This window comes from Acomys russatus, chromosome 6 (assembly GCF_903995435.1).
Source record: "Acomys russatus chromosome 6, mAcoRus1.1, whole genome shotgun sequence".
NCBI lineage: Eukaryota > Metazoa > Chordata > Mammalia > Rodentia > Muridae > Acomys > Acomys russatus.
Window position 1 is genome coordinate 68148359 of NC_067142.1, and position 19779 is coordinate 68168137.

Below are 19779 nucleotides of genomic sequence, written 5' to 3' on the forward strand. Positions count from 1 at the left end.
CTGCTGCTCTGACACAGGTTTTAACAAGTTTGCACTTGTTGTGACCTCAAGAATGTGGCCCTGGGGCGGGGAATGTCCTGCCGCCCCAGACTGTACCTGCTTATACGTTAACCATGGCCACAACCTCCGACAAACTTCGGGTACAACTTTCCTAACCTCTACCCCAGGCTCAGAGTAAGGTTGGTGGACCAGGGCCCCCACCCCAGCACTGAGTCAACCATACAGGTATATATATATATGTGGCTAGCTAACACATCCCAACCATGGCGCAGGCGCTGGTGTGTTCTCCTTAGCATTTCCCTAGGGCACTCCGGAACATCGCAATCCCTCATGGCCCTGAGAGGTAGAGGAGACAAGTATACTTTTCTCAGCAAGACTGAGAAGGTGAGATGAGGTGCTTAAGCAGCTGGTGACAAGACTGGAGCTGGTCTCCTGTCTCTAGTTTCGTTTTTTTTTTTTTTTTTTACTGGCTGCTTCTGGTTCTACTCAGACGGTCCCCTGCTCCTATGGAATTTTACCATAGCTGTCTTTCACTCACTTTTTTTTTTTTCTTCAGGAAGAAATTGCGAGCATGGTAACCATTGGGAGTAAAGAACAGCAGGCACAGGGAGGGACCTTCACTAGGCTTCCGGGAATAGAAAGGGTTTCAGAAGGTCACTTTGAGCAGGGAGAACCTACCTCTTTCTGCTTCCTGCTCTGCCATCAGCCCTACTCCTGCTACTGGCTCTGGAGAGCTGGAGACGACCACTGCTGGCTGCAGGTCTTTGTGGTGCTCAGCTCTGCCCTTCTCAGCGCATCCCCGGCTGTACAGCATCTGAGTTGGGTGTCTGCGCCTCTGCTAGTATTCTTATCTGGGGCATCTCTCTAGTTGCTTGGAGTAGTCGCCTGCCATAAAGGGGAGAGGGGAGAAGGAAAGGCCTTCTGGCACCTCAGGGACTCCAGGGCTGAGCTGACTTCTGAGGCGCACTGGGTGCTGGGAGGCTGCATGAGGTCTCAGCTGCAGTAGCTTCAGCAGAAGGCAAGCTGAAAGTGGTTACTGCGCACTGACCTCCATGATGCCTCCCTGACCTAAGAACTGCACAAGGGGACTGACTGCAGGATGCTGCTACTGCTCCCTCCTCCCCGCCCCCTTATGTAGAAGCGTCCCTCTGTCTACTGGATTCAGCCTGAGTCATGTTCCCCACCGCTCTCTGTACCTCATCCATCCCTTCTAGCTGTGTTCTTCTGCCTCTAGGGTGAAGGAACCCTGCCCCCAGCCCCTCCTGTTGTGCTGGCTCGATTAGCTGAGAGAAAGGGACCACAATGGGACACCCTGCTCTCGATGCAGCTCTGCATCTATTCAGAATCTGCATGCCGCCCTCACCCCGCCCCCATCCTTCTCAGGAATATGGGGAAGAGTTAGGAGGCAGCAGAGAGCCTGCCTCCTGGGGTGAAGGTTGACCTCCTGGGACCGTTCTGTGACTCAGAGGTTGCTTTCCAGATGTGGAACAGTAGCCTTGAGGAGGAGATGGAGGCGAGAGGACCTACCCAGGAGGCGGTGGCTCAATTCCCCGAGTACAAGTCATAGTTAGAGTACTCTTGGCTGTCCATTACCATCAAGGGTGCAAATAAGAATGAACTGCTTGCCAGATGGTGCAGTGGTGCACGCCTTTAATCTCAGTACTTGAGAGGCAGAGGCAGGCGGATCTCTGAGTTTGAGGCCAGCCTGGTCTACAGAGAGAGAGAGAGTTCCAGGATAGCCAGGGCTATGCAGAGAAACCTGTCTCAAAAATAAATAAATAAATAAATAAATAAATAAATAAATAAGAAAGAAAGAAAAGAATAAATTGTTTAAGCAACAGCAGGGTTAGGGTTAGGGTTAGGGTTAGGGTTAGGGAAGAAGAATGCCCTCCACTTGAAGTATTAGTAGGCAGAGGAAAAGGAAGAAAAGAGACAGTCATGCCTCTGGTAAGACGATCTCCCTGTAGTCACCTAGTAGACAAAGTTTGAGTGGCCTAAGGAATTGTTCAAATGACTTTCAGAGCCCCCTTGGGTGGTGGGATTTCTAAATGTTTCAGAGGAACTCCTTGGCTACTTTCAAAGCCTGAAGAGGGAGCATCCATCATCCAAGGTGTCCCCTGTTCTCTCTGGGGACCTCACTAACTTCTGTTTCACTTTTTACAGTTTCTGGGTTGGCTGCTGCAGGAGGTTAGGGAGGCTCAGATCCCTGATGGACGGCAGAGTCAGATCAAACACACCCAGGCTGGGTGAGGACAGGGAATGAGCTCCATGGATAATATTTCAAGTGCAAATCAACTGTCACCTCAGGACCCCAGGGTCAGATCCTGGAGGAAGGAAGAAGGTGGGATGCAGGCTAGGGCTATTGCCCTGATGCTGATGTAAAGCAGTGTGCCTCACTGGCAAGCTGTGTGACCTTGGGAAAGTTGCTCCTCTTTTCTAAGCTGGGTCTCCTTCCTTTAGAACTGGAGAGGACTGAACTGGATGTACACAGAGGCCTCCCAGCACCAACATCTGTGACTGGGGGCAAGGTGATAAGTACAGACTGGGTTCAGCTTGCCGTGGCAGCGCTCTTAGACACTGTCCTGAGCAGGCCAGCTAACTCTCCAAGTCTGGTTTCCATGTCATTAACACATGAAGGCAATGCTGTCACCAGCCTCCTGGGAAGGGGCAATCAGCAAAATGCTAGCATGTGGGGTAGGTTGGGGTGGAGCTGTCAGTGGTACTGCAGGAACAGAGAGGAGGTGCAGCCCAGGGTTTGGGGAAGGGGGGAGGCTAAAGGCCTTCTGAAAGGTGTTTCAGAGACGGTGACTTTCAAACCAGAAGAAACTAGCCAGCAAGGTGGGATTGGAAAGGGCCCCATTTTGCCAAGAACTGCTTGTTGGAATGTTTTCCTGAAGCAAGAGATGTTTGGTATGGCTAGTGGATAAAGGGTGTGTGAGGGGTGGATAAAAGACAGTGAATATTGATGCTTGGGAGGTGAGCAAAAGTCAGGCTATAAGGGACATTGTCTCATCTCTCCTTCTGGGAGCTTTAGAGACAGTTCCCTCAGCTTCTCCTCAACCCTTTGCCCCCAACCTGTCTGTCTCCCTTTCTCTCAAGACTCTCCCTTCTTGCGTCAGTCACACTGTCCTAGAGGCACTGACCTGCCTGGATGACCCTTGATCTAGGATTAAACTTCAGCAGTTTTAGGTCAGGCCTTGGCACTGCTTCTCTGTCTCCCACCATGAAAAACTGGATGGAAAACTTCTATGAAGAACTGGATTTCTGGCATTGAGGCATTCCCGATGAACAACATACCGACTGCAGCCTCAGTTTCTCCATCTGCTCACCCTCAGACAGAAGGCAGAGGTGACTCTGAGGAGGAGAGGCTAAGGGAGACCTGCAACAAGGTCCAGGACACTAGATAGAGCACAGCTTCTCAGTCCAGAGTCAAGGCTGGGGCGGGGGAGGGGCAGTGAGAGACTGAGTCAGGGCCTGCAAGCGTCCAGAGATTCTATAGGCAGCTAAGAGGGAGGATGTGCCAGGATAAAGCAATGTACACACTCTTCAGAGACAGCTCAAGGTAGGGAAACGTAACATGGAGTGCTAATCATGTGTGCATGGGTGTCTGTGCATGGAGGACAGATGACAATCTGTGAGAGTTGCCTCTCTCCTTCCACCATGCAGTCCCAGAGGTCAAACTCATAGCACCTCCAGCCACTGAGCCATCCCATTGGCCCCTGAGGGACTCTTGTAAGTCCATAAATAGCAGGCACTGAGGAAGATACAGAAATGAAGAAAAATAAAATACAGATTAAGAATCAGCTCAAGGGCTGGAGAGCTGGCTCAGCGGTTAAGAGCACTGTCTGTTTTTCCATAGGTCCTGGGTTCAATTCCCAGCAGTCACATGGTGGCTCACAACCATTTATAATGAGATCCGGTGCCCTCTTCTGGCATGCAGGCACACATTCGGGCAGAATACTGTATAAGTAAATAATAAGGAAATAAACAAATCTTAGAAAAAGAAAGAATCAGTTCAAAGTGGGGGGTTAGGTGTGGGGGGGGGGCTCAGTGGTTAAATGGACTGTCTGTTCTTCCAGAGGACCCAGGTTCAATTCCCAGCATCTCCACATAGCTTCTTGGAGCCTCTGAGTTTGGACTTAGGTGAGGGGGTGGTAAGAGGCTGGAGAGCAGTCATTGGGGAGCTCAGTTCTGCTCAGCATCCCTTGCTGCATGCTTCCGCGGCCTCCTCCCCTGCCCCCCCCCAGTCGCTTGGCAGTCAGAGCAGCTTCTGGAGGAAGCCTCCTGTTGGGAATGGTGGGGGTTGGGACAGAGCAGAGAATTGGAAACCCGTTGAATTGGGAGGCTACAGTAAATGCTACCTCACCCATCGATGTTACCCTAGAGAAAGCAATAATAACGCCTTGGTTCAGCTTGCGCGGCAGCAAGCCCTCAGGGGTGTGGAGAAGCAATATCAGTAAAAATCCCGTGAGACTTGGAGAGAGCTTCTGACTTGCTGTTAGATAAATGTCAGCAAGTCACCTCACCCTTCCAAGTCTTAGCGCCTCTAATTCGGGGGAATTTTTTTTTTTTCTTCATCTGCAAAGTACAATAATGATGTCTTTATCTGCATAAGGGCCTTGCAGATTCCACATTCTTCATTTATCTCTTGTAATCCTGAGCACACAATCACAGTGTATTGCCTCCTTAGATGAGGAAAGTGAGCCCTGGAGAGATGCCGAGATTGACTGAGGTTCCCATAACTTGTAACTGACAAAGACCAGAATGACAAACAGTAGCAACAGAGAACAGGAAGAGTTGGCTGTGACATGGAGGAGGCACTGGGATTAAAAAAAAAAAAAAAGTTCTATTTGTTAGCCTAACTCCATTTGAAAATGGATTTCTATATTGCTATGCTAGGAAGATTCTGAGGCTCAGCCAGAAAACAAAATAATGTATATCGGGGTTGGAGAGATGGCTCAGCGGTTAAGAGCACTGACTGCTCTTCCAGAGGTCCTGAGTTCAATTCCCAGCAACCACATGGTGGCTCACGACCATCTATGATGTGATCTGATGCATACTGTATACATAATAAATTAATCTTTAAAAAAAAAAAAAAAAAAAAAAAAAAAAAAAAAAAAAAAAGAAAATAATGTATATCTGTGTGTGTGTGTGTGTGTGTGTGTGTGTGTGTGTGTGTGTGTGTGTGTGTGTGTGTGCGTGCGTGCGTGTGCGTGAAAGTGGCTCAGACTGGCTATATAGTTGACATCTACAGCCCAGAATCAACCCTGATATGTCAAATTTAAGATCTTATACACCAAACAGTTCGATGAACTTCAGAAGTACTAGCTTAAACAAATGCCTGAGAGAAAGTCTCTGACTTCAAATGGCTATGGCCAAATGTCTCGGGAGCACAGAGGGAGGCGAAGTCTGTCCACCTGAGCCTGGAGCAGCCTCCATGGCGGTACAGAGAGCAGCGCAAGGACTAGAGCAGGGCCTTCAGGAATGAAAACATGTTAGACAGAAGCGTGGCGCGGCAGAGAGTTGGGGGCAGAGGTGGCATTCCATGGAGAGAGCTGCAGAGGCAAAGGTGAGGAGGCAAGTGGGGGAGGGTAGGCAGCGTTCTCCACAGCAGAAACAGGAGTGTGGGGAGAAGGAGGCAGAGGGGAGACTTCCAGAGTGATGGGGGACAGAGGGTGGCAGTGAGGGATTCTGCGGTCCCGTGTCAAGCATTTTTTTTTTTTTTTTTGTCATAAAGTTCACATAATTCACTGACCGATCTCAAGCCTGAGCTGAGTGATGGGTCAGACTGGGCACTGCAGGGCTCCGTGGAGGCTGAGGGATGGGGGTAGGGCAATGCTGGGGTAGGAGGGACCAGGGAGAAAACAAGGCTGAATGCTGGGAGCCTCGGAGAATGGGGAGACTCACAAAAAGGCAGAATTGATAAGACCTGGTGACCAGTGGGCTGAGGGGCAAGAGAGAGGCCAGATATCCAGTTTGAGCACCGAGTGAGTGGATGGCAATTCTCTGAACAAGAGGAAAACAAACGCACAAGGGATTCTTGGGGAGAGGACATGGGTTTGTACGTTCTAAGTTGGGGTGCTCCAGATAGAGGGAACCTGTAAGTACTTTGCCATACAAGGTAAAGGCGAGGTGGGCGCACAGGAGGGCCTGGCGCAGTGGAGACAGGGAGGGTAGCACTGTTACGAATGAGAAGAGGTGGGGGTGGTGATGCACAAGAAATTTTACCAACATGAAGAGGGAGGGAAGAAACCTCGCCCAAAGAGAGAGATCAAGAGGAAACAGAGGGCAGGTGGGCAAGGGAGCTTGCGGACAAGCCTGATGATCTGAGTTTGATACCTGGGAAACTGCGTGGTGGAAAGAGAAGCTATCCTTACAAGTTGTCCTCTGAGCTCCACATGTGCGCTGTACCACCCATGTAAAGGAATGTTTAAAGAGATCATATACATTTAAAGTTAGTGGCGGAGATAACCTAGAAGCCGCGACGTCACACGGGAACAGGGCTGCGTGTTTAGTACTGCACTATTCACGGTCTCAGACAAACCGCCCCTCCCCACCCTCACCCCCACGCCATCAGGCTGCTTTTGCAGAGGAAGGATATGAAAGCCTAGGAACTCAGGAGTTTTGCCTAGAGTCTTAAAACCTACAAGCTCTACAAAAGTCAGGGTGTCCAGCACACGGCAATGGAGACAAAAAAACAAAGAGTGCGCTAGGAATGGACCGCCTGTCTTCAGTCTCAAAATGCTGAAGAGAGATTGCTGGGGTTGAGAACTGAGAAGACGCCCTTGGATTTAGCAAATGGAATGTCACCTCTGACCTTGGAGAGACTTTCCTGGTGGCCTTTGCTGATGCCCAACATGGCTGTGTCCATCATAAGGAATGATTTTAAATTTGTTTAGGTGCTTCCTCGAAGGCAAACTTCTGCGCTCTAGAGGTGGTTGCCACTATTGCTTGAATTATTAGTGTTATTGGACCATTTGATATTGACAACGTGTGATCTGTTTATTTTAAAGTTGCGATTACATGCAGTTCAACCTAATGTAAAAGGAGTGGGTTGGTGTGTTGGTAGAGCTGTTGAGAGAGTCTGTGAGGGCAGCCTGCCAGACTAGAGGGCCCTGCCCCCTGGTGGCCAGGACTTAAATTTGCAGCATAGGAGACAGGCAGTTTTGTAGTTCTTGCTTTCTCTGTAACCCTCAGTAGGTCTGCCAGACCCCTCTGCTCAGCAAAAACGGGTGGGGGTGATCTTCCTGAGATGAAGTTTGTCTGATATCTAAATGAGTTTGATTGCAGAAGTTGGATTTGAGATCTAAGACAGAGGGGACCCAGGAAGGAGGGTTCCTGAACAGACGGTCGTTTATCATCCAGTTTCTTCCCAACTCAGTCTAGACCTTTAGCTTTCCCTCGGTGTCCCTGGGAACTGTCCCACCTTCTCATCTCTTACTGATAGAAAATATAGGCTGGGGCTGGGGCGTAGTCGGTAGAATGCTCGCCTAGCAGGCAGGAAGCCCCGGCTTCGTCTCCCAAACACGGCATTAACCAGGTGTCATGCTGCACAACTGTAGTCTTGGTATTTGGGAGACACAGGCAAGAGTCATCCTTAGCTGAACTATGAGTCCAGGGACAGCTTGGCATACAGAAGAGCCTTCCTTGGCAGGGATGTGGTGGCAGCAGTGGGGGAAGTGGGTTTTTTCCTACCCAATGTTTCCTGCTAAATCACGGGATTGCTTGAATTTTATGGTTCTTCCGTTAAGGTGAAGGAGGTTAGCATCTCTAAGCAAATGTTCTGGGGTGAAGATTCACATGGAGTCAGGTTTGGAGGCTCTCCGGACCATTGGCGCTGAGGCTAGTGAGGCAGCAGTGGTACAGCTCTGTCCTCAGTTGAACTCTACATAGTGCCAAGTCCTCACAAAGGACCAGTTTAACTCAAGAGCTCAGGATGTGCAGTTCTGTAGACCCAGAAAACAGCTAAGAGCAGATACCGTGGCTGGACCACAGCTCAGGGAGGAAGTATGCTGGAGGTGACGTGGGAGGCAGAGAGGGCAGGTACACAGAAGGCAGTGTGCCATGGGGTCATCCTCCCTCTCCAGCCAGGGACAATTGGTCCTCTGAGATGCCACCCTCTGGGGTTCTCTGCAGGAATGTGGCTTCCCTTCCTGAAGGGGGTCAGATGGCATTATCTTGGGAACAAGCTGGAGGAAGGGCCAGTGGTACTGATCAGCCCACAGTGATGGGCAGTAGTGGTGTCTAAACACAGGAGAACATCTGACATGGCCCCATCTCTTTGTCCCTCCCACTCTTGACTGGAAAGCACAGAGAGGGGTCAGAAGGGCCAGCAAGGGGTCACAGGCTCCCAGGAAGGGCTTTGAAGGCTTTTTAATCCTTCCTTCTGATCAAACTATGAGAACTTTCCAAACGTTGACACAAGGGAAGAAAAGCCTATTATTTCCTGGGCCAGGGCCTTGGTGTCAGGCTGGGGCTAGAGGATGGGAGGGCCAGGGGGGGCGGGGGAAGGAGGCCCCAGAGTGGGGCACTCAGATGGGAAGGCAGGCCCCTGGACACACACACACACACACACACACACACACACACACACACACACACACACACACAGCCCCCTTTTTCCTCACCTCGAGATCTGTGTGCCTCCGGCTCCGTTTCTGTTTGTTTATTTTCCCTGGGGAATGGACATGAGAGAGAGAGAGAGAGAGAGAGAGAGAGAGAGAGAGAGAGAGAGAGAGAGAGAGAGAGAGAGGAGAGAGAGAGATGGTGAATAACGACATTAAGCTTTACAAGAGTACACATCCAGGTCCATTCTTCTAACCTTGAGGGCTTACATAACCCTCAGGGCTTTTCTTACTGCCCTTCCTCTTCTAGCCCTCTCTTTTCTCTTCTCTTCCTCTCTTTTACTAAGAACACTTGGAAGCCCAGAAATACTTCTTTCAGACCCGGCCACTCTCCTCCAGGAGGCCCCTAAGATCACTATTTAAGTCGCATTTGGTATATACAAAAGAGATGATACGGGCAGTGAGAAGAGTCTGAGTGCCTGTTTGCTTTCTCCAGAAGGAGGAATAGGACCAGACCACATTAGCCAGATGGCCAAGTTTTTGTTTTGTTTGCTTTTGAGATAGGTCCCTTCTGTAAGGCCCAGGCTGGCCTCAAGTTCACCATCCTCTTGCCTCAGCCTCTGGAATGCTGGGATTCCACGTGTGTGCCACCATTCCAGCAGATGGGGAGTTTTAGAGCAGGAAGTGCCCTCTTCCATCTGCTAGCACAGCACCTTCAGACTGACCTGGCAGTGAGTTCTGAATGACAAGGGACAGGAATGTGTGCACGGATGAGCTACAGGTGCTGTGCACTAGACATCTTTCAGAGCTCTTTTGGTCTTAAGCAATGTAAACGTTTCATTTTCTCCCACTGTGCTTTGCTTATATTGCATTGAGATATTATTTGCCTAAGATCTTTAGCAAACGAGTCCCTGGAGCATAGGTGAGGTGAGTTCTGGGGCTCCCGGTGTCTCTGGGTGCAAACCTGTGTGCGCTAGAGTTGGGGCAGTGAGGTTTAATACAACCTTGTTCTCCCACAATGAAAGATGTGGAAGCCTAGAGGGCTGACAGCTTGTCCCAGTTCACAGAGAGTCTGTGGCAGAGCTGGCACTGGCACTTCCCAGTCCAGTGCATTCTCCCAGCAGGCAGAGCCATACTCTGTTCCCAGGCAGGACCTTACTCATCCTTTTGCGGATTAGCTCACCTCCTCTCCAGGTTGGAGATGGCAAAAGATGATCTGCCCACAGATTGTGTCGCTGGGATGGTAGCAGTTACACATCTTGTTGCTGTGGGCAGAGAGCTGGCAAAAGCAACTTAGGGGTGAGGGTGGGGTGGAGGGTATTCTGGCTCTTGCTTAAGAAGGAATGCAGGCAACCTGCCACAGCAGTAAGGCATAGCACAGAAGCATCATGGTGGAAGGGTGTGGAGGAAGAAACTGCTCACCTCAGGGCAACAAGGAAGAACAGAGGAAGGTTTGGGGGACAAGATACATCACTCAGGTCATGCCCCCAGTGACCTACTTCTAACTAGGCCTCACCTCTTAATTGTTAATCACCCACCAGTTAATCAACCCACTGATGGATTAGTTCTCTCATGATCTGATCACTCATATGCCAAGTCTGTACCTCTGAGCATGCTGTACTGGGGACCAGGGCCTTCAATGTATGTGTTTTCTTGGAAGAATATTTGATATCTGAATCAAAGATAATAGAACCAAGATACAGTGGACCTAGGTGTTTCCTTCAATAAACTTGGTTTTACTCAATAGATACATACACATGAGAACTCGGGAATAGGCTGTTGTTTTCAGGGACAGCTCTAAGGAATGGGAGTCATTTGAACTCAGAACACCTGGAAGACAGAAGAAGATGAAGGGAAGACCTGTATGAGCACAGCAGGGCTTCAACAGCAGGGCAACAAATGCTTTCATGAGCCCCAGGAGAGGAGCAGTAGGCCTGGAAGGTGGCTTATAAGTAGATCACATAACAGCGCAGGTGCTAGCCTGAGCCTGGCCTCTCTCTGGTGTACAATGAGATACTGTCTTTGAACTAACTGGGGAAGGATCTTGGACAGATACAGTGTGTCGAAAAGTGGGTGAGTTTGGAGTCTGAGGATCTGATCAGGAACCCAGTTCCGTGATTTACAGAGTTACACATCTTGCTGCGCCTCAGTTTCCTCACTCATAAACTAAGGACTATGAAATTTTTTTCCGTGCATGGGATCAGGCACAGAGCCTTGGGCACAGTAGGCAGGCACTCACCTTTCAGCTGTGCTCTATCCTTGGCTTCAGGACTCTAGTTTTACTCTCTCTGGGGAATGCCATGAGAAGGAAATGTACATAGGCTTTGGAAAACACCAGATCAGCCCTCATTGATTCCTAGTCGGAAGTGTAATTAAGAGTAAGACAGTAGCAATGGAGGATGAGTTTGAGTACGGAAAACAGTGGAGATGTGCGATGACAGTAGGCGGTGCAGGGGCTCACTAAGGCCCTGAGGACAGTAATGAACGGGAGGGAGCACAACGAATGCGTGCACAGCGCAGCATGAGGAGGAAGGGGAGCCTGGCTTGGCTCTAGGACTTTGAGGGTGTGCAGCTGGGAGAGAATGGGAGCACCTTTAATGATTTAGGGAACCAAAGGGGAGGGGTAGCTTGGAGAAGAATGAGAAACTGTCTGCCTTAGGAAGTGAGCAAGGTTAGTATTCGCATCCCGAAGCTCCTTTCACTTGGGCTGCTTCTGCCACAGAGGGAGCTCTATTTTTGGGGTTGAAAAGACTTTTCTCCCTTGTGGTAGGTTTCAGGAAGTGGTACGGTTTATCCCCTGCCCCTCCACCCGCTGTCTCTGTTGTGGAGTTGAGGCATCCCTTTCTAACTACCTAATATAACATAATACACGTTAGTGCTAATCAGCTCAATTAAACATTTGAGACAGGATCTCTTATAGCCCAGGCTGGCCTCAGATTTGCTATGTAGCTACAGATAACCTTGAAACTCTGATTCTCCTGTGTCCAACCTCCCCGAGCATTGGGATTACAGCTGTGCCTGGTTTATGCAGTGCTGAGGATCAATCCAAGGCCTCATGCATGCTATACAAGCCGTCTGCTGACTCAACTTCTCTCCCAGCCCCCAACTGCAGCAACTTAAAAGACCCACTCTTTTACTGAGCTCCTGCAAAAAATCAGCTGACCTATACAAGGGCAGGCATTGAAGTCCCTGAGCTGTCTTTCCTCCATGTTCTGAAAAGATCTGCAAGCATCTGCAGCACTAGACATGCATGAATAAACTCGGATCCCCTTCTTCCCTGTCATGGCTCCTCCTCAAGGTCTCCAGGAAGGTGCATCAAGGCGGCAGCCTCACTTAGAACTGTTTAGACATTGCTTTCAGTCATCTCTTCCTCAGTCTTAAAAAACGTGCTTGCTTCTGGCGAGACAGATGCAAGCATATTCCAAGGCCTTCAATTAAGAGTTCACAGATGGCAAACAATGGCAAATAAACATTTCAAAGTGCTATGGTGTTATAAAGTGGGATGCAGGCAAGTGCCTGCTTAGAAAACTCATGTCAGTGGGAGACCGGGGTCGGGGAGTGTGTGCGGGGTGTTGGGTGGGGGTGGGGCAGGGGTACAGAGAAAAACAATTTCTTTGAGAACTAGGAAGGCATCCAAAAGCATCAGTAACATTTGGTCCAGGTTTTGTAAGGTAGGCAGGGGGTTGTCAGACACCCAGAGAGTTGAGCAGTGCAAAAGCAGATCCGAAGGTAGAGTCAGACAGTGGGGTTTTCTGCAGAGCTGAAGTCTGCGGATGCATGGAAGTCCATCAAGGGTAAGGCCAAGAAGTAAGTAATAGCCAGGGGTTATGGTACATGTGTTTAGTGCCAGCACTTGGGAGGTAGAGGCAGGTGAATCTCTTTAAGGCCAGCCTGGTCTACAGAGCTAGTTCCAAGACAGCCAGAGCTACACAGAGAAACCCTTACTTGGAAAATAAAACAAAAGAAGAATGAAAGAGGAGAAGTAGGAAGAAAAATCAGAAAAGAAGAATAGAATAAGAAAAAGAATAAGGAGGAGGAGAAGGAGATGGAGAAGGTGGCAGAGACTAACTAAACCATGGAGGACTGTAAATGCTATGCCAAAGGCTTGCGGTTTATCCTAAGACAATGGGGAACCTTGGCCAATTTTAGTCACAAGAACTGTGTCTTGTCTCGTGAACAAATCAAATACTTGAGAAAGGCTTTGATAAACCCATTCATTCTGAAGCATAAGTGACTGGCATAGAATAAAAGTGCTTGTAGGTAAGGAAACCCAGCTTTAGGGTGAGCTGACAATAAAACAGAGATAGGCATGGTATTTGCAGGAGGAACGAACATCACTGTCCTCAGGACTGACCTTTGCTTTAGGCAAAGAATTAACTCATTTCTTAGAGGACAAAGGTAGCCCCGGTTAGTCTCACTATTCAGGCTGCTCTTTAGAATGCCAACCCCAGTGCATGGCTGGCCCTGTTTTGGAGAAATTGCACCCTCTAGAGGAAAAAGGATGTGTGGTTTTGGTAGGGCAGCAACAAGCCACTTGCAGAACTTTGGCTGGCTTCCTTTCCCCAGAGGCCCGGCCAGCTTGGGGGTGGAGTGTACTCACTGTTTATCTGTTTCTGAGTCTGGCCACCCCTGAGAACAAAGTGGCCTGGCTGTAGGAGGTGGCAAACAGCTGGGAACTTTGGATCACAGCTGGAGGTGGCAGTTATAAGGGCTGGCAACACAGGCACAACAGTCGGAGGCGGCAAACACAACAGCCAGAAGCAACAAAAAAGCTAGTTGGTAGCCAAAAATCTCTAGAGCCCATGCGTCTATAGCCTTGACTCGGGGCCCTCAAAGCTCCAGACTTTTGTCTTTTCTGTCTATGAAATTCCTCAGTACAGGGTACCAGTTTGGACCCCGAACAAGAAAACCTGGGCTTGGCCTTCTGTTCTACCACTAATTTGCTTGGAGTCATTTATTTTCTTTGAGCCTTTGTTTCTAATGATATCCATCCTATCTACCTCATAATGTGGGGTCAAAACGCATATTTTATAAAGTAATAAGTAACCATAGGCTACTGTTTTGAGAATGATAAGCTAGATTTTTGAGAGCCTCCATTTTTCCTGATATGCTGAACCTCCATTTATTTATTTATTTATTTTTGGTTTTTCGAGACAGGGTTTCTGAACCTCCTTTTAATACAAAGCTAGGACTTGAATGAAAGATTCCCGATTGTCACCACAAAAAGTTCAGGGATAGAGGTGAGGAGGAGGAGGAGGAGGAGGAGGGGGAGGAGGAGGGGGAGGAGGAGGAGGAGGAGGAGGAGGAGGAGGAGGAGGAGGAGGAGGAGGAGGAGGAGGCAGGCATCCTGATGTTTCCCAAGGTGTGGCTGGAAGCTTAATCTTTCTACCTCCATACAGAGCTTTCGTCTCGTCTGAAAGAAGAAGATGGATCTTCTATACAACTTCTCCTTGAACATGCAGGGGCCCCATGTTCTGCACCTTCCTAGGGACCCCTAGTGTCTGGACCATCCTGAGTCCGTAGTGTTCTTTTTCAGTATCACTCTGGAGTCTTCCTCCCTATAGTTTGAACTCACTATCCCTGCTTGTTCTTGGAACTCAGAAAACTAATCCAAACCTTCATTCATATGACGGCCCCTCAGGCCAACTATTTTGTACACATCTGTTCTTTCTTTCAGATTTTTTCTTCTCTTGACAATATTCGTCTGTTTCCTTTCACCATTTCCCATGTGATCTGGCCCTGAATTTTTTTCATATCTTAGTTGCTGCTTGAGATGGAATACTGAAGACGTGGAATGAACTGAGCAGAGTGGAGCCAATTACCTTCATATTCTAGAGACTTCGTTCAACTAGTTCAAGATTGTATTGTTTCTTGGCAGCCAAAGTACATGAGTAACTCATGCTGGATTTTTTGTTTTGTTTTGCTTTTGCTAAAATGTTTAAATCTCCTTTTCCCCATCATGGTAATGTGACTAAATTACATCTTCATAATCTTAAACTTTTTTTTTTAGATTTGGCTCACTCATCTGGTTCTTTTTAGATTCCAATTCTGCCCAAACTTTGCAAACTGTGCCATCCACATAATGGATGGCCACAGTGTTCTCTAGTTTTTGAATGAAATTTGTGTTAAGATCGTTGAATAGGGCAAGATCAAGGATAAATCTCTCCACTATATCAATAGAAAATGAATTTTAGCTATTGGGGGTCAACTCCCAGCACCACTGAACTTTTAAAACCACCTAATTATATTACGCTTTTGGTCATTTTTCTCTATCTTATCCCCAAAGATATGATAGATTTTTTTTTTGTTGTTAAAAGCTTTAGTTACACATTATCTGTATTTTGTTGATTTACCAATTTAGTAACCTCATCATAGAAGGAAATTAGCTTATTTTGATATTCTTAGTAAGCTCATAGTGAGTTTTACCAACAACTTCTTTTTTTCTTGTTCTGTCTAGTTACATATAATCTTCATATTTTATTTGAGAATCTTCCTTAGCATCAGTATCATCTGTTTGTCTATGCCTTATAAAATATTTTTATTTTTGAAAATTACAATTATATTCTCTCATCTCTGACTGTGCAGGCCCTTTGTTTCCTAACTGTTCTCAAAAAATCTTATGTATTAGGTATTAGGATTCTGGCCCAGATGCTTACCTGTGATGTCGCTGCCTACTTGTCACTGGGCGTGGCCCTACCCAGGGCTATATAAAAGGACAAGACCACTCTTCTCTCTTTCCTGTTTCTCTTCCTCTGTCTTTTTCTCTCTTTCTGGGGTAACCCCCATTCCTTCTGTCCTCATGCTCACATAATAAACTTTTCCATATAATATCTGTTGTGTGGCACATATTTCATAGTTTATATCTCATATCTCATTAAAAATTTAAATTGGGTTTCATGTCCTTAAGAGTTTGAGGGTCAAACATTCTTTCATGCAGATGCTACAATGGTACACACACACACACACACACACACACACACACACACACACTGTGGTAGGTGGTTGTTATTATCAACACTCTTGAGTATTGAGCAGGGATTTATGTAAGTTACAGAGCTGCAATTATTCAGAGCTATAGAGCTTCCTTTTTTGCTTCAAAGGAACCAAGGCCATAGGGCAGTGTAGAGTGCTGGGGTCTTCCTGCGTAGCAGTCTCCCGTAGATAAGCATTTCAAATGGTTGCCAGGCTGGTAAAATGGGCAGGGGCAGGCCGGTGCCTCTGAGGGTTCTCAGGGCCCTCATCCAGTGGTGATCTTCAGTTCAGTGCCTGTGTGGATAGGAGTTTATGGCTCCTCCGAGGAAGCAAGGAGGGAGTATGGTGAAGAACAATGACAAAGTGTGGTGGTTGGGACCTGTGAGGTGGGGGTGTAATGGGCTGCTCTGATAGCCAAAGCGCCCCAGAGCCCCAGAAATCATCTTAATCCTTCTCAGGGGTTCCAGGTGCCAGGCTCAGAGTCTAAGTGACTGAATTTTTCTCTACTGGAAAAGTACAAAGTTGCTTTTGGAGCAGGGATGTCAGACACCTTGTATTACACGAACTGTCTCCTGTTTCAATGCCTTGTCCCACTTTCTACTATCAGGACGAACGGCAGTCTTGAATTTGAGCCTGCGCAGACATGGCTACTAACTACTATGGAGGCCACCCTCACTTCACTCAGTCAAGGCAGTTTTGCTGCCTCCAATTTGGCATCTCAGCCAGCCTGTGGGGAGATGTCTTGGTGCTGGCAGGAAGCCGTGGCCTGTTGCTTTCTTTCTGCCTACTGCTTTTGCTCAGACCTTGTCTGTGTTCTCTCTAGCATCAGCTAGACCCTGACCCAGATGTCATCTCCCAGGCGGTGTAAACAGTTATGATGATAATGGTGTCAAATGAAGGACTCTGGATGGATGGAGCGAAAAATGGATTCCTTCTGCTATTTTCTCATCAACGGACATTAACTTGGGCCTAGGAGAGAGAATAGTGAAATTAAAGGTGTACATGCATCTTAACAGGACTGTCCTAGAAGGATTTCAGTGGAATAGGCTTTCTCACCTTGATACTCATCAGAAGGGAGGGGTCTTATTTTAAATTAGGCATCTCCACATGAGTGGTGTGTGTGTGTGTGTGTGTGTGTGTGTTCAGTGGTGATCAGTAGAGCTCTCATTCATCTCGTTCCAACTTTCAGGAACCTGTGCACTACTTACTCTTTCTTCTCTGTCTCAGCTCTTCCCCAAATCACAAGCATTATCACACTGTATTGCGGTTATTTGTCTGATTCACATGTGCCTCCCTCACTAAGCTGAGTTCTTATCAAGAGTGATGTCATTTCCACCTTCTACTTATCAGCACCTCACACTGTGGCTGCCATTTAACAAGTGCTCTACAAATATTTGCTAGGATAGATGGCATCAAAAGGAAGGTTAGGGGCTTCCAAGATGACTCTCACTCAGCAGGGAAAGGCATTTCCCAACAAGCTCGACCACCTGAGTTCAATTCCCAAAACAAAAGCCTGCAAATTGTCCTTGGCTGTGACACTTAAGCATCACTCCCAAAATGAATATAAGAAATGTTTAAAAAAAAAAAAAAAAAAAAAAGAATGTTTGCTAGTTTCTCTTCCCATTGGTTGGTGTCTAGGAGTTGTCTGGATTTTGACAATAACCTCTTTTGTGTGGTTTTGCTCCCTGCAGATGACATCAGTTGCCAAGGTCTACTATAGTCAGACGACTCAGACAGAAAGCAGGCCTCTAGTGGCCCCAGGAATACGGCGGAGGAGGGTTCTGACCAAAGATGGCCGTAGCAACGTGAGAATGGAGCATATTGCTGACAAGCGTTTCCTCTACCTCAAGGATCTATGGACGACCTTCATTGACATGCAATGGCGTTACAAGCTTCTGCTCTTCTCTGCAACCTTTGCAGGCACCTGGTTCCTCTTCGGTGTGGTGTGGTATCTGGTAGCTGTGGCCCACGGGGACCTGTTGGAGCTGGGACCCCCTGCCAACCACACCCCTTGCGTAGTGCAGGTGCACACGCTCACCGGAGCCTTCCTCTTCTCCCTCGAGTCGCAGACCACCATCGGCTATGGCTTCCGCTACATCAGTGAGGAGTGCCCGCTGGCCATTGTGCTCCTCATTGCGCAGCTGGTGCTCACCACCATTCTGGAAATTTTCATCACGGGTACCTTCCTTGCAAAGATCGCCCGGCCCAAGAAGAGAGCGGAGACTATCCGTTTCAGCCAGCACGCAGTTGTAGCCTCCCACAATGGGAAGCCTTGCCTTATGATCCGAGTTGCCAATATGCGAAAGAGCCTCCTCATCGGATGCCAGGTGACAGGCAAGCTGCTTCAGACCCACCAGACAAAGGAGGGTGAGAATATTCGGCTCAACCAGGTCAATGTGACTTTCCAAGTAGACACAGCCTCTGACAGCCCCTTTCTCATTCTTCCCCTGACCTTCTACCACGTGGTAGACGAGACCAGCCCCTTGAAGGATCTCCCCCTCCGCAGTGGGGAGGGGGACTTTGAGCTGGTGCTGATCCTAAGTGGGACAGTGGAGTCCACCAGCGCCACCTGTCAAGTTCGCACTTCCTACCTACCGGAGGAGATCCTCTGGGGCTATGAATTCACACCTGCAATCTCATTGTCAGCCAGTGGCAAATACATAGCCGACTTCAGTCTTTTTGACCAAGTTGTGAAAGTGGCTCCCCCTAGTGGTCTCCGTGATGGCACTGCACGTTATGGAGACCCTGAAAAGCTCAAGTTGGAGGAGTCACTGAGAGAGCAGGCTGAGAAGGAAGGCAGTGCCCTTAGTGTGCGCATCAGCAACGTCTGACATCCTGCTCTCTCCTCCCCAGCCCTCTGGCCTTTTCCTCTTTCAGTGCCCTGGGAAAAGGATCCTATCTGGGTTCGCTGGAGAGCCCCGGAAGCACCCACTCTCTACTCGCCCTTAGCCCGGTGGCCTGTGAGTAGTCCAGGCCGGCTGGAGTCCTACGTTGTCCTCTCACTGTCCCCTTGCACCTTGCACCTTACTCTACTACTACACCAGTGTACACGACTCTTAAGCCAGGATGGGGGACGGAGAGGGAAGATTAGGCTGGAGTGGCTTGAAGGGCCTCAGCCATGCTTGGAGATTCACATTAGGAGGGCCACGTGACTGGATGGACAGACTCCTCCCCCAACCACCCACTACTAGACCGTCTGATGACTTGAGAAGGGCGCTCCCTCCATCTCTTTTTCCATCTAGTTAGTTCCCTAAAGCAGAATTCTCTCAGAGAGTCCATGCCCTCAGAAACACAGGAATCTGAAATCAGTTTTTCCTGAGCTCTCTACCAAATCCTCAAGAGAGAAGAAGGCAGGCTTTGTCATGGTGTTTTAATGTCAACACCTCATTTTCCCTTTCCAGTTCTCAAGTGGATCTTCTCAGGATGCCCGGCTCTCTCCCAGCCTCTGTTGCCATAGAACTGGGGCTGACCTGAGAAATATGAACAGCTACCACCCTTCCTGCACCCATGCCGGATTCTCAGAAATTCAAATTTGCAACTATTGTCCAACAGTCTGACCTTGTGCTCCGGGCAGTTCTGCCCTGGAAAGATTTCTTTTTCCTGTTTCCTGTGAATGGGAAGACCTTAGCCAATGCTCTTTTCTCTCTTTTATATTATTTTTTTCTGAGACAGGGCCTCACCATGTAGCTCCGGCTATCCTTGAGCTCACTGTGTAGACTAGGCTGGCCTCAAACCCACAGAGATCCACCTGCCTTTGCCTCCCATGTACTGGCCTCCAACACTCTCTTGAATAAATCCAGTGCCCAAGCCCCGTGAAAATACCTAAAAACATTCCAGATTACATGTGCCTGGCTCCTCTGCTTCCTTCCCTACCAATCCCAGAGCCGCATTTCCTTAATCCAACCTTTTGAAGAAAGAGAGGGAAACACAGTCATTCCCCTTTCTTAACATCAATCTATTAAAACTAGTCACAGGACACAGACTCCCCAGGAAAGTTGCACCAACTTCTCAGATTTCCAGATCATTGTACAGAGCCGCTGGGAATTTGCGGTGTTTTGTTAAGGTTTGGGCTGACAGCCACTGCTTTGTTACATCTCCTGGTGCCCTTCTGGAAAGGGCCAGCTATCCCATGGAGCACTGCTGAGAGCAGAGGAGCTTACATTCTGACATCAGCCATTCCCGACACTTGGCATAAAATGAAAAATGTCAGTGTCGCCTCTACTCTCTTCTGCCTGTGGGCCAG

At 48.4% G+C, this 19779-nt stretch overlaps 1 protein-coding gene across 1 annotated transcript in view; it reads left to right on the forward strand.

Moving 5' to 3' along the window:
* The window catches only part of Kcnj10 (potassium inwardly rectifying channel subfamily J member 10), a 28112-nt gene extending 8810 nt beyond the window's left edge, over positions 1–19302 (forward strand). Inside the window, exon 2 of the mRNA XM_051147897.1 lies at positions 17228–19302. Coding sequence (XP_051003854.1) covers positions 17228–18367 — 1140 coding nt within the window. The 3' untranslated portion in view covers positions 18368–19302. The remainder of the gene's footprint in view (positions 1–17227) is intronic.
* Positions 19303–19779: the final 477 nt, after the last annotated feature.